Below are 15436 nucleotides of genomic sequence, written 5' to 3'. Positions count from 1 at the left end.
AACCAGTTTCCCACAAGGTTAGAAGATTGCCAGACTTGGAAGTGTATGGCCAAGGATAAGAAGGGGAGCAGAACCATCCTTTTGAACAGTAGCTGATGTTGGATTGGCTTGGCTGTAATGTGAAACTATAACTTTTGTTTGTGCAAGGCACTTGGGAGTCTTCTCGTTTGATGCAAATTAGTCTCAAGCTCTGGAACATTCTGATAATTGAAATACATAGAAGGATAATTGAAGCAGTATGGTGAGAACTCATGCTTTTTTATGGACAAAGGAATGGCATTTGGATGATAAGTACTTTATGCAAGTCTAAGGGTTTTTTTTCTGATTTTTTTTTTCTCCTCAGTCCCTCTCTTCTTGTAGTAAAGGGAGTGAGAGGCAGAATACTTAAGCTGATTGTCAAATACTGTATCCTGAGGAACTACCAGTGGATTTTCCTTATCTCTTCTAGACAATACTTTTAAAATATTTTCTTTCTTGCTTATTAATCAATAATAATATATTATAACCATTCCCTAGATAGAGTTTCTTTAGGCATAAGTTTATTGTACCTGGGGAGTCAAAATACTAGTTCCTTTATTATTCCAGAGCTGATGCTACCAGACAAAGTATAACTGTTCAGGTCAGCTACAGTTCTTTAATACAGAATAGTCTAAAATAAGATGTAATAAATAATCAGTAGGCTTATAAACATGGGGGATTTAGCTTCCAGCTGAAGGGCTTTTTAAAAAAATTTGTAAAAGTTAGTTGTGCATATACTTCACTAGTTGCAATACGGTACAAGAGTTTCAACAGGAAGAGTTATCATTTATATTTTGTATTGGTGTAGAATGTCATAACTACTGTGTGTCCTACATGCTAGCATTGCAATGTTAGCAAATAATGATTCTAGCTCAATCTTACCTGTACCCCTCCCTGATATACGCTATGTGTATTTTCCTCTTCTGGGAAAAGATGCTGACAAGCATCCCTATTTTTGCCTACAGATTTTCTGTTCTTTTCTCACGTGGTAAAATACTGATGCCTTGCAGAGGCTGCTGTCATTCACAATACAATTAAGACCTGGTATGCTAGACTTTAAGATTTTATCAGAATGTTAACCTTTAGCATAATCCTTGAATATTTTGTGAGTGTGTGTGTACATGTATAAATTTTTAGTTTGCTCTAAGACTTAATATTAAAAGAACATTCTTTTAATCATTCTGGGTTTCAGGGTTCATGCTTTTAGTATTTGTGGAATTAAAAGTTTTGTATTATGTGCAAGAATGCACATGTCCTGGAGATTGTTCTAGCACTCAGCTGGTATCTTTCATCCTCAGATATTGTATCCAGAAATCACTGATACTGTTTGACCTGTGTATTAGTGATGGGTGGAGGATCTGAGGCTCTTTTAAAATCTAACAGCTGGCTGATATTTTTGTTTAGTAGCAAAAATGGTGGTTTGTGTCAAATGTATCTTTTTATTTACAATTTTACCTTTCATGCACATTGCTGTGAAACAAACAATTACACAGATCAACAATAACAACTTCAAAAATAATAAGCTATTTACTTCCCTAGGTCTAGCCCCTGTTTGTGTTTTCTAATTGTGCATTGCAACGCTCAGGAAAATTGAGATTACCTACTATTAACTAGTTAGAATGATAAGAATTATGTCTCAGCTGGGACAGATTTAAGAGAGTAGTTCTAATACATGAAGTCATACACTGCTAATAAACAGCATGTTTTTAGTGATCTGAAATTCACAGAAGTAGAGATGTTAGATAAATGCCTGGAGAAGAGAGTACAAAGGAAGGAATAGTTTCTTTTTAAATATAAGTTTCGGAATTTTTTTTCAGTTCTTAAGACTTCTGGAAGTGTGATCTGTTACTTGTAGGTTCTTTTATCATCAGACTCTTAAAGGACTTAGGGGAACTCAGGACCACCTCTAAAAGCTTTTTCTTTCTTTCTTTCTTTCTTTCTTTCTTTCTTTCTTTTTTTTTTTTTTTTTAAACTGTTGTTCTCTTCACCAACTTGATATTTTGGGGAATGTGTTAAATCCTGTATTAAAACCTAAGTTCAGTATTTATAGAACATCATTATTTTTCTAGGTGAGTGTTAACCTTTTAACGGTAGATGCTTCATCAATGTTTTATTTACATGACCATTTACTTTTTTTCAACTTAAACTAGAATTTTTAAAACAAAACCGAGATGTAGACCATTTGTTAGAAATAATAAATCCCTAAGGCAAATATAATTCTTGAATACGAAAATACAGTAGCAACCTAGTAACTGAAAAATATATTGTGGAGTACTTCAGCAGTTAGTAGTGTTATCTGTCTGTCTGTCTGTCTGTCTGTCTCTCTCTCTCTCTCTCTTTAAATCAAATTCCTTTAGCTATGTGAGAAATGTATTTATAATAACCATGCTGGCTTTCATTTTCCTAACTTTAGGATAGTATGTTGCTTATTAAGTGAACATCATACCTAAAGGATGTTGTGTCTTTTAATCAGCTCCTGAATAATGGAGTGGTAAGCATTTTTCTACTAAGACACAGACATCCTAATGCTATGGAGTGATGTGAGAGGGCAATGTTGTTATATGTCTATGTTGTCATCTTCTTCCACAAATTAAATCTTATGTATTACGTGTAATACACACTCTTCCTGTATTATTTTAGACTGAGTGCTTCTGTACTAAACTGTATCATATAACATCAGGCTAACATGCTTCAGCTCTAGCACTGTTTATTTTTAGTTAGGTATTACTTTTTCCCAAGTGACTGTAGATGAGGATTTTACAAGTTCCATAATATCAGTTTAACTGTTTGGATGAAGTTAAAATTTAGCTGGCTTTATTCTTGTTTTAGGTTTGCTCCTTAATTGTCTTCTGTTACTGATGTTGTGTACAGAATTTTATATGGTATTTCTTTTGAAATAAAAAAACAGAAATTTGGTGTTTTTTAATACAATACTCAAGTAACAACAACAAAAAATTTTCATCTGACAACAAATATTCTCCAGGTTTCTCTGGTCATTCTTTCAGCCTGTGGAGGATTGGTATAAAAAAGTCGATTTACAAATTTCAGATGTTGTCATGGGGAAAACAGCTTTTCCAAGAGTAAATCCTTAGACGTGTCTTTTATTCTTCTTTTCTAAACCAAGAAATTCAAGTTGTCATTCATTTGTGAGCTGTATATGGGCATGTACCCCAAATTATATACCATGAAGTGCTTTATTTTGCTGCTTTACACTGTATTTACATCACTTTAGTATTATAGCAGCGTTAGAATTGACTAATGCATGACTTATCAGTTTCACTTTGTGAACGTCTCGAAGTATTAGGTGCTGATGCAGCCTGACTTCACTGAGGGATTACAAAGGCACACTTGACACACAAACTTTTCTTGTCTGTGGGCATTTCAGACTAACATGTTAATATATTAAAAGGCTAATTGCTTTCATTACTTCATTAGCAGAAAGCTTGTGCCCTGTCATATAAAAGATTAAATACGTACTTTTATGCCTTTTCTAGAAGCCAGTAACTTTTAGCTAAGCCTCTCCAGATCCAAAGAGACTTCTATTTGTGCACCAGCATAATGACTATCACTGATGATGTTAATGCTTTTTTTTGTAAACCAGTAGTCAAGTAAGGAATAACAATATTGCTAAACAAAACCAGCAATTACTGGACTGGATTGATGCCAGTGCAATGGATTAGTAGAAAGTTGTATTGATTTTAACGGAGTAAGACTGGACTTTTAAGATGTCAAAAAATTCAGTTTAGTATTACTTCCTCATTTTAGCTGATGATATTCATATATTTTTAAAATAGATTAGTTTGTTTGTCCCTTAACAAGATGTTCAATGATCTGTACCTTTTGATATGTTGAGATGACTGGTATTCTTGTGTTTTCATTGAGCTTTGCCAAATGGACACTGCAGTATCAGAAGTTTGCTTTGGTACATGGGAGGAACAATGATACTATTTTAAACTTAATTATTTCATAATGTATATGCAGTTGTATATTTTTCATTCCTTCCTTTCCTTCCTTTCAAATATTAGTGTTAAGTATACCATAGTTTTGAATACTATGTAATAATACTCACTTTAGGTCACATCATGTGGGATGCAGCATGAAACTCAGTATTATACAGCGAATACACAATTGCACTGTACTGTGATTCTGATGTACCATTGAATTTATTTCCATGGTGCTCTTTTGGCTAGAGCTGGAAAACAGTGAATTAGTCTCTTTTGTTCTTCCATTGGGCAAATCTAAAATCAGCAAGAGTTCATTCAAGTAAAATGCGCATATTGCAAAATGGTCACTAACATGTAAATCTGGCAGTAGGTGTTATCGGCAGGGCTTGGGTTTTTCTGTCTTCAATTTTAAAATGCAACATCCATTGCAAGTATGCATTGTAAACAGGAAGTATAAAGCAGTGCCCTTGTAAGGAATTTATTTACAGATTTGAATTTTATGTTCCTTGTAGGCTGCAAAAATGAGTGAGATTAATACTAGACTGTTGGCCATAATAAGTCAGAAGTTTATTTTACTGTTACGTAATTTGTTAGTTGGAATGTTTGAGCTTACCATCTCTGAGAACTGGTGGTTTATTTCCAGCGTACATAAAATCAAAAATTATAAAAAGCTACAATATATCAAGTATAAAAAGCTTAAAGCCTGCAAGATCAGTGTAGAGGAATAAGGGCACATTCTTTTTAACCACCATAAAGTTTTTGAAAAAAGGTAAGGCAGCGGAATATTGCTTGGTTAAAGCCAAGAATGTTCTGTAAGGGAGAGAGACCTGAAGAAAGGCTGCTACTTTTCCATTCCCCCCCCCCCCCCCCTCCAGTTTCTGATCACTGCTATTCAAAGCCTACAGTGAAACGGACAGCATCTTTCTTAAGAGCTTAGGCAGAGCTTAGAACTAGATGTGAAATAGAGACCTATCAAAAACAGCCAGGAGAGGAAGAGGAAGAGTTAAGAAAAAGTAGGTGTTGGGAAGGGTAGTGAGGAGGATGTAATACCAGGACCAGCAGAGAGAGATGAAGGATACATTTCTTCTAGAGGGATAAGTGAGAAGCATAGGAAGTAGAATGCTAGGGCAAGATTCAGCAGTCTGGAGGTCTGCATGAGAGCAGGCAGCATTAGAGGAGTACAATGGCTGATACTTGCTACTGGATGTGATTATGGCTTTACAGCTTTTCATGTGGTTTAGGACTATGCAGCTCCCTTCAGTCCCTCTCCATTCTCATATTGCTAATCTGGAAATGTGTATGTGGGGAAACTTAGCGGTGGCAATGTCACCAGTTTGTAGGCTCAGAAGCAGGGGGCTGGTACAACAGCTCTCTTCCCCTTCTTTCCTTAATGAGTGGAAATGAGAGCACCCTCCAACATAGGCATGCTCTTGGATGGACAAGAAGTGCATCAGATTAAGGAGGCAGTATGTGGTGCAGACAGGATACAGCACTGTGAAGAGCTGGTATTTTATTTGTTTGTGCAGTGAGGCTGGGGAGGAAATCCTAGTTCTGTTGCATGGATGGTATAAGGCACAGGAGCAATATCTGTTCCAGCCTTCTGACAAGAAACAGGGGTACAAGATGCTATGGAAGTGCTGATCCAGTGTTCAAGGGCAGGTTTTAGGGAACAAAGCAGCAGTAACAGCAATTATATTGCTGTGTTCTAACACACAGTAAAGATTTGGTAATGCAGTCACTTAGTAGCAGTGCACTTGTTTGCAGAGAAATTTCTTTGCTTTATATCCCAGAACAAGGACAACTACAAATCTAGTCAAACAAAATGGGAACCTAACCTAGTGCTGTTTTGGGGTGGGAAGAATATAAGTGCTATTTTTCTTCTTAGTCTTGACTGCAATGTGCTAGTTAGTTGACAGGTAAACTTTATCAGTTTAGAAACCTATAAAAATCCTTAAGTGGAATGCTAAAAAACCCTTGTGATAATGTCACAGTACTTCATATGAGTATTAAATTATATCTTACACTGACTATGTTACATGAGCTCATGTTTAAATACATTTTTGAGTTTGCCTGATTTGATTACCCTATCATAGTCTTCGGTTCAGACCAAAATTTGCAGAGATGCCCAAACTGTGGATGATTAACCATGCATCTTATAAGGTCTCCTGCTCAACAGCTTAGGGAAGAAATATCCCATTTCTATTGCCTAGCATTAAAAAAAAGGAGAAAATGCTCAGCACTTCTCAAATTCAAGCTCTAAGTACATCAGAATGAAGGCCATAACTAGTAGGGGTCACAGCTATTGCCCATGTAATGGTCAAAACCAAAGTCTGAGACAGAGCGTAGTAACCATTTTGCTAGTTGTTTCTGTTAGAATTTTGAAATGTTCTGCAGAAAGGAGCTGATACATGAGGAATGGTGTGTTTTGAAACAAGCACTAGTTGACTAGCTAGTTCATACTTGTTTTACACCCTAGATTGCTTGCCCTTGATGCATGAATAATATATTTTTTCCCCTATAAACTTCGGTGAGATTCTGGCCACAGAATCTAACTTAACTGTATGTAGCCACATTTCTGAAGCAGTATTGGCAATTATGAGATTCTGCTGTACTTATTTTTCATGTTCTTTTCACAGTGGGAGCCGTCTAGGAGGCCTCATTACTGTGATATGTTACTTTTTCAACCATGGAGAGGTAAGTCTTTTTTTTTTTTTTTTTTTTTTTTTTTTGATTAAGCTAGGTGTCACTTCATTAGAGATGATGATATTGCTTGTCTGTTTTGGGGTAAATTTAAAGGGCTAACAAGAAAGGTATAAGGTATTACTGAAAGTAGAATAGTAGTGACTTGAAAATTTATAGCATTGTCTAATATGTCATCTTAGGTACAAAAATGAAATTCAGAAGGAAAACATCTGTATATGATGTGTCAGTTTGGGGCATCTTCCAGAGTAAATCCCATACTAGAACTCTGATATAATTTGTCTTGACTAATTCTTTAAAGAGAGATGGTATATAAGAAATACTGAAACCTAACAGAAAATTAGTCTTATCTAGCCTAACTTGATCGATTAACTAATGATCTTCTGCTAAACCTTGATTGGTAGCGTTCTTATCGCTTACCAGTAGAATGCTAGCAAATTTATCAAAACCCTTTAATAAGTCAAATTAAGTATGCTTTTATAGAATGTAATTTTATTTCCTTGAAACCTACATTTTAGAGAGAAGAAATAGTGAGGGGAGAAAATGTAACCTAATGTGGTTTTGAGATTGAAATCTTAGTAGCACAATGACTTTGAGTTTCAAAACACCAAAAGCTTTTATTTCTGTCCTCATTCCAGGCATAACTGGACTAGTTGTACCATATGAACAAGCTTCAAAAATGGAGGAGGTTTTCTGTAGATTACCATATATTTTATCAGAAATTCATGAATATTTAAAAAAAGGCTTTAGTACTATTTTCAAATGCTATACTGATATTTAGTATACTCTTGATAGGATACATAGAATTTAGAAACTACATGCATATATACAGTAGTCTAATGCTAAACGTTTTTAGGAAGCTGTTTGAATCAGGAGAAAAGAGACTGCCACCTACTATGTCCTCCTCTGCTCCCAGGCAGTGCTGTTCTTGTCACTGTTTTTGTATGCCCATGGGCAGTATTTATGCTTTTATTTTTTTAAAATATGCATTTTATTTTATTTAAAATATAGCTGAACTGTAAAGCTTGTTGTCTAGATGGAAATGAGATACCCTATGATTCTGTTTAGGGTTAAATTTCCATTTTGTTTTCTTAGTTTACCGAGCTGAACTTTATAGAGATCTCTGAGTAGTAACAAAATGTAGCTGTACATAATAGAATGAAAGATTCTTTTACTTATGATGAGCTTTGATGGTTTTCTTCTAAAACAAAAATCTTGTTGGTGAAATAGCTCTTGTAAGTTTCATTTGAAATGTTTTTCTCTAAATATCCTTTGTGTAGAGTTTTTGTCTATGGATATTAACTGCCTTGAAGAAGTCAGATAAATATTAGTGTTTCTAAACTTTTTTTCATGCTGTAAGTGCTTGCAGAGTTTTGCATGGGTTTCCATTCTTACTAATACTCTTCTGGAAGTGAATTCAATATTTTTATCCTTTGCCAGGAGATACTGATATAGTATGTGCTGTTTTGCTGAATCTGTGAAGGTGATAAACTGTAACTTCAGAAAGGAACAAGTTGGAAGCGTCAAAGATAGTGGTAGCAGTATTGAAAAGAAACATGTATTTTCACTGTGGTACAGTTAGCTCTCCATTATATGGATGGCTGGACTTGGGGGAGAAAACACAGATAATGTGGATATTTGGGACAATGGCATAGACATTACACCTGCGTGGCTGTGTGCACACCTCGTCTGGGGTTTATGTGGAGGTTGAGTATTGTGATTGATTGAGTCTCACCTGCGTAGTTTGGATTTCTGGAGAGGAAGGAGGGCTTACTTGCAAAGATTCAGCGCGAGATCTCAGCTGGTTCTTTGTGTTTCTGCTACACCTAATCAGATAACTCTTTGAGAATTCGATAAGCTTTTTGGTCTGTGGGAATCATCTTGCATGTGATTCAACAGTACCCACTGTGGAGCTAGACCAATTCCTATAAGATTGCTTTCTGAAAGGGTAGGACTGAGCTACAAGAGTCAACTTGGTTTGCAAGTCGTCTTAGCTCAGATTCCATGCCACATAAAAGTGGCTAAGCTGGAGTTTAGCTGGTGATCCCTAAGGCGGTATGTTTTTATTTGTGCTGTGCTTGTGCTAATATGTTTTAATGATTCCAAACCCAGATAGATCTTACGTATTTATACCTGTAATAAAGTTAGTTTACATCCTTGATGAACTATCCACTGATGATTTAGTATTACATTCCAAATATAGAAAAATAACATGGGTTACATTAGTCAACGTACTATTAAGGTAGTGCTTCCTTTTTATAGGTGAGGTTGTACATCCTCACCATTTCTTTCTCATTTTTCTTTCCTCCTCCTATCAAAGATTTGGTAAATCAAATGTTGCTATACTCTTGCAAAATAACAAACATAATCATGATTATTCTAAAACAGTGTAGTCTTTTTGTTAATAAAAATTTTTAAGTAATCATATCTTTCAATCAGCTGAAGATAACATGTTACCTTTTATATCGATGAAAAGTTTATTTTAATGGCTGTCAGGATGCAAATGTTACAAAGAGAATCTTGCTAGACTCTAAGGTTTATTTTTGACGAATGTGGCCGTCTTCTATCCGTTGCATTTATTTTACACTATTAAATTAACGTATTTGTAAAATAGCAAGCCAATAATCAATGAATGTTATAATACTACTTCTCATGACTTCTTCAGTGAAGCAACACTTTAAAAATGTTTCTAATATTATAGGAATCGAAATAGAAGGGTTGTCTACTCACTGAGTTCAATCCATGCTATCTCAGCATCACATACTATCAACTTTCATAAATTCATCACGATCCATGTTAGAATGAATTATGTTTTTGTGCTGTAGTAGTGAAGAACTTTCTTGTGATTTTTTAGCCTGAATCTATTGATGGCCATTCCAAACCTATTTGTTTGTATGTCGAAGTTGACCTCTACTAGAAACATTTTATTTGCATTCCACAATGCTTATATCACAAAATACTTACTGACACAATTTTATCCCCGTCAACCTTCATGTAAGTTGTTTGAATGAGCCAAGCCCTTCCATGTTTCCACTCTTGAGATAGGATCTCCATTACACAGTTCTTTTACTAGGCCTCTGCTCCGCCTCTTCTAGTTGGTCTTCCTTGCAATTTTTGAGCAGAATTTTCTTTTCAGCAGTCTTCTCAAGAGCTTGTGTTACCATCCATCTATGTATTTTTCTTTCAGCTGAGGATATAATTTTCTTTCCTGAAGTATGGGTGTTTTTATGATTAAGCCTATGCTTAATTGCCTTTATTTGTTTATTTATTTGTTTGTTTGTTCATTCATACATTCATTCATTTATTTTTGCCTTCTGTTACTTGCACAGTCAGTCTTGTGTTGCATGTAAAAGAAACGATGTGCAAGGATTTATATTCTTTTTCCTCGTTTTAATTGTTTTATTTGTTTTGGAGTATATTGTAGCAACTGATCACAGACATGACACAGGCATGAAAGGTATTTCAGATTGTGAGGGAGAGTAATTTTAGGCTCCTGCTGGCAGTACTTACATGCTTTCTGGCTGAAGACTCAGTAACACCGATCCTACAGAAACAAATCACTTAATGATAAACAAGGTAGTAGACAAAGAAGAATGGGTAATACTGTTATATAATAGGTTTATATAAGAAAAACTACAGGAATGTTTAGTTCATTTGTCAAAGCATACTTAGCAATTTTGCAAAAAATGTTGAAAGCAGTTTTAAGTGTGATTCTCTCTATTGCAACTGTAAATAGATACAAATCAAAGATAGTGTTTGTTCAAAGTATTTTTCCTAAATATTGGGTGAAAACCCCACATGTGATAGCTACAGAGTGGTAATCAAAGCTTTTCTCCAGCTTTGCTTATAAACTGTGGATTTAAAAGTGATTGTATTTCCTCCATCCAGACTTGTGATTTTTACAACATATTCTGTAGAAAGTATAATATTCTTTGCATAAACTGCTTATGCATCTGAATGAACATTGTATGTAAAGTTGAAAAAATATGAAATGCATTATATAATTGTGCAGATACATTAATTTAAAATGGAGATGGAATGTAGAGTAATATGCTAACATGTAAAGTCTTAGGAGTTTTTTGATGGTCAGTACTGTCTCCAAACCTTTAAGAAAAACTGAATATAAAGATCCAAGATGAGAGTTAAGTATCTGAGCTGTTTGCCATGAACTCCCAGAAATTAATGAAAAAGCTACTCAGTTGATCTCATTTTGTTATTCTTTGCTTCATTAGAGTTAGAGTGAAGGGTATAAGTTAGTATAGCTCTGTAAGAGCTTAGTTTCATTGCTGAGTTTTACTGGCCTACAGGACAGCTACAAATTCTGTATTTTCTGTGTTGTTGCTGCTGAAAATATAAAATGTTTGTAACTTGGAGAACTCTAGCATAATGAAGAGTAATGAGGACTGTGTTGATTTGTCCTTCAGATCCTCTTGCCACATACTTTCTAATGTAAGTGTAGCAAGTCACTGCCTGGATTTCAGAATGGTTTTTGTTACCTGAATGACTTGCGAATTTCAGCAGAAACAGTGACAAACAGCTGCTGTCCTGGCTTTTTTCTTTGATGTTATCTAGCTGTCACATTTAATTTTGGAAAAGCAATAATCTATTTTAATTTTCACATTTCAGGAGAATGAGCCAACAGTAGCAGTCCGAAAAACAGTGCACCATAGACCTCAAGTCTGAAAGCTGTTTCCTTTGTCCTTCCCTTTTCTGCTTCTTGGCATGTTGTTTTGTTAGCTTATGAGTAAAAGCTCATCTTGTTTGGTTTTACTTTATTGAAGTGTCAGTGGTCATTCATTTTGTCATACAAATGCATTGCTTTATGGAAATACAGCAGCAAACATCAGCTAACCCAGTTCTTATTTTTAGTGTACACGTGTCATGTGGACTCCGCCTCTTCGTGAAAGTTTCTCATACCCATTCCTTGTGCTTCAGATGTTGCTTTTGACCTATATTCTCAGGTACCTTTCAATTTATACTTAGCTATTTACAATTTAAAAAAAATTGAATGTCACAGGGCATTATTTGAATACTATGTTGTTTTGCAGATTGGAACTTTTCTTGAACTTTATCAGCTGTTGCTAGTTCCAGTGCCTTTGTATGCTGCAACAGTGGTATCAGTAGCACAGAAGCTTTCTTGTGGCTGTCTACATAGCAGACACTGCACCAAAACTGCAGTCATATTACTCATTTGTTAAGAGGAAAAGCATTGCAGTTTCAAGATATCACTGTAATACAAATCATATTGAACATGTTGACAAATACATATGTAAACTACAAATGAGAATTTTCAGTTGACTTACTTCCTAATGAGAAACAAGCTGATATTTCATGACCTTAGTTTTGTCCCTCTTAGGGAGCGGTAGGTTGGTTGCACTTAGAATATGCCTATGCTATGCGACAGAGGATGCTGTAGGCACCTATAAGCTAGTATGCCCATGCAGCTTTCTGTGAGTTTATTAGCTCAAGCTTTTTAGAGCAATCTCATTATATTAATGCAAGGATGCTCTTGAGGTCATATGCCTTGTTTTGCAGTGGTTGCTTTTAGCTTGCAACATGCTTATGTGACTATCTTGCCTCTGGTTTGAAAAATAAGCATGATACTTGAGGGCTTTTCCACCAACTCCATGGTATCAGATTCTCAGTTTAGTTGTGATTTAGCTAAATTTTGTATTTGCAACCCCAGATTTTCCTTTTTTAGGTCATGCTGATTTGTAGTCATTGATGATTAAAACAAAAATACATTTTGCTTTGTTGTTACTGACCTGTCATTTTTAGGTGGGGCTAAAATATATATACTGTCTAGAAAAATATTTTGAGCAACAGTTTATAGACTGATTGCTAGATTTTATATTAGAATGGCACCTATTCATTTAATGGTTATTCCTAAAGTGTAAGGTCAAACAAAAAGGAGAAAACTGCACTTTTAAGTTAGGGTGAAGAGAGTGTATGTATTCTGCACCTGTAATTATGGTGCTTTTTGATTCTCCTGTTCTTCAAATCTTGATATATAAAATAGCACTAAAGCTTATTTGCCAGTGAGAAGTGGGTATTTAAGATAGGCATTTCAGCCCCAGGTCCTAAAGAGGTGGTAAAACATTTTAAGGCCTAACTTTCTGGTTCTCAGTTATGGTTCCTGCTTCAGGAGCGGCTTTGTGTTATGTATAGCAGTCTTTTGCTGTAATACAGGAACTTTCTTTGGAACAGAGACTAGAAGTTAAATGCTCCACTACTTTTATCAATTAGGTAAAACAGTAGTCTCATGCTTAGTATAGCTTCCAGTATAGGTTAATCTTGAGGCTTTCTAAGAGAACTGATGAATAATTTTACAGAGTTTGGCAAGACTGCCATTATCTGTTGGGTTTGGGGTTTTTTTCAGTAGACTATTTATGGTCTCTCATCTAGTGGAGGCCACTTAGTGAAATTTGAAGTGTGACTTGTTTCAGAAGTAAATTCAAAGCTAACACAGAAATAAATAATTAGTACTTCTAGTAGCACCTGGGGAATGGGCTTTGTTCAGTTAAAGATGATTTTCAATTTTGAGAGACAGATGACTATTAAAGAGGATTTCAAGAGCTCCTTTTTATATTTGATTTTCTCTCCTGCCGTGACATCTTCATTCCAAGGAGGGACATTGGCAAAAAGTTGCAGAAAGTCAATATGGAAAGAAACATGTGAGATAGGATGTTAGAGGAATGCAGTCATTGTCAGATACTGGCTATTCTGAGAATATTTGTGATCTCGGCAGAAAAAAGAAATGGATGTGACACGGTGGTTAAGTTATCACAAGGAGTTGGACCCCTGCAAGAGACATAGTTTGGCCTGGTGTATTACATGCTGCCAGGAAAAGACATGTCTGGTAAATAGTCACTCTTCAGTTAGATATTTTTCAGAACTATGGGAGCTATTGTTTTTGGAAACTGATAGAAAATTGATTTGCTTCAGGTATGTGCTCTATAGTAGATCAATATTGCTAGCTAAGGTTCAAAGTAACCTTGTTTTTATTCTGTTCTCTGCTGTACTTTTGGATAATACGCAAATATCTGTGTAGCTTAACTTACTGATACCTATTCTGTCTCTTTTTCCCAAGGATTCCGAATATTAATACAGGAAGCTTGATTGCACTGTGTGTTTCTAATATCTTTTTCATGCTTCCCTGGCAGTTTGCTCAATTTGTTCTTCTCACACAGGTAAGATTGTATGCAACTTCAAATAGCATCTTTGAATTATTTAGGCAAGTTGACTACATTCTACAGACAGTCACTGAATTTACAACTATGCTGATGCTTTCCTTTTAGCTAGACTTCACTCTTGTTCTCAGGAAAGATTCATACCATTTGTCACATCAATACTGTTTTAGTGGTCTTAAAAAGTTAAAAGTTGACCATCTACATCACTCAATCTTCTGTTTCCAGGACTAAACAATTTGGCTTTCCCTTAAAAGCAGCCTCCAGCCTAAGATAGGTACATTAGAATGAGTGTAGAACAAGAGAAAACTTTGCAAATTGAATTACAAAATAAATTAAGGCAGTAGTCTTGTGTCACTTTAGGTTATACAAAATTAAACACAGAATTTTTAAACTGAGCAATTTTTGCATGGCATGTAATATCTGGCATGATTTTGCATGATTTTGTATTTGATTTTGATGATTCTGTGAGTAATGGCATAATTTAACTGTCTGAGAGAGTTCAAATAGTTGAGGTAGTTCTAGCATTTACTATATTTCAGCACTGGCTAATATGAGCAAGAGGGTATTGACATGCAGCGCTCTTCCTTAGTATTTAAATTGATTGAACTGTGGCATGTAGATCAGAATCCAGCCATGTGTCCATACCTTTTCACTTGTTTATCCCACTCAAAGCTGATACTGCTTGGTTTGAGCTAATAGTTTTGAACAATCAGCCTGTGCTGCGGTACACATATTTTCTAACTAAAAAAGAGGAAGTCATTAAAGTATATAAAATATTTTAAGAAACCTGTCATTATAAACTTCTAGTTGTTTTTGTTTTGTTTTGTTTCAGAAACAGTAAGACAAGGTGGGGTAGACACCTGTTTAAGATTCTGGGCCTGAAATTTGAAGTTATGGGCTCAATTCATAATTTCATGCATTTCCTGTTTTACTTTTACTAAGCTACTTAATCACTGAATTGCATTTTCCTTGTCAGCAAATTTTTGATGTTTCCATACTTAACTGTAATATTTCAGCAATGTTAATTAATTCTTTTTTTAATCAAAGGTGAAAGGTGTTATTTTAGTACTATATTTTAATGTCCTTCATTTTTTTGTAAAGCTGAAAACTTATTTCTTAGATAGTCAAATATGTAGCTGTAAAAATTGATGTATGATTGTTCAAAATTACTTCTTCTGTATAAATACATATTCTGCTAGGGAGAGTACATCACTTTAGATTGTTTTAACTATCTTTCACTTTTGCTTCTAGATAGCTTCTTTATTTGCTGTGTATGTTATGGGTTATATTGACTCCTGCAAATTACAGAAGATACTCTCTGCTCATATGGTAATTCTTTTTTCTTTTTAAGCTAAATTCTGTCAACCAGGTTGGAGCATCAAAAGAAGCTCGCTGTCTTAAGTGTTTTGCTTAGTTACAAGATGATCGAACAGATGCAGTGATAAAGGGTGGAGGGGCCTGCATTTGAACAGTTTGATGTGACACATACTTAGATCACAGAGTCAGAAACTAGAATCCTTCTGGCACACCAGCGTCTTTGAGCTCACGAAATTTAGCAGCTTACAAGAATCGTGGAAATACTTG

General features: G+C 35.1%; 1 protein-coding gene across 1 annotated transcript in view; it reads left to right on the top strand.

Moving 5' to 3' along the window:
* The window catches only part of DPY19L1 (dpy-19 like C-mannosyltransferase 1), a 51296-nt gene that overhangs the window by 16570 nt on the left and 19290 nt on the right, over positions 1–15436 (top strand). Inside the window, exons 8-11 of the mRNA XM_064506549.1 lie at positions 6599–6656; positions 11532–11623; positions 13753–13852; positions 15104–15181. Of these exons, the coding sequence (XP_064362619.1) occupies positions 6599–6656; positions 11532–11623; positions 13753–13852; positions 15104–15181 (328 nt within the window). The remainder of the gene's footprint in view (positions 1–6598; positions 6657–11531; positions 11624–13752; positions 13853–15103; positions 15182–15436) is intronic.

This window comes from Dromaius novaehollandiae, chromosome 2 (genome assembly GCF_036370855.1).
Source record: "Dromaius novaehollandiae isolate bDroNov1 chromosome 2, bDroNov1.hap1, whole genome shotgun sequence".
Taxonomy (NCBI): Eukaryota; Metazoa; Chordata; class Aves; order Casuariiformes; family Dromaiidae; genus Dromaius; species Dromaius novaehollandiae.
This window is presented reverse-complemented; position numbering and strand designations above follow the sequence as displayed.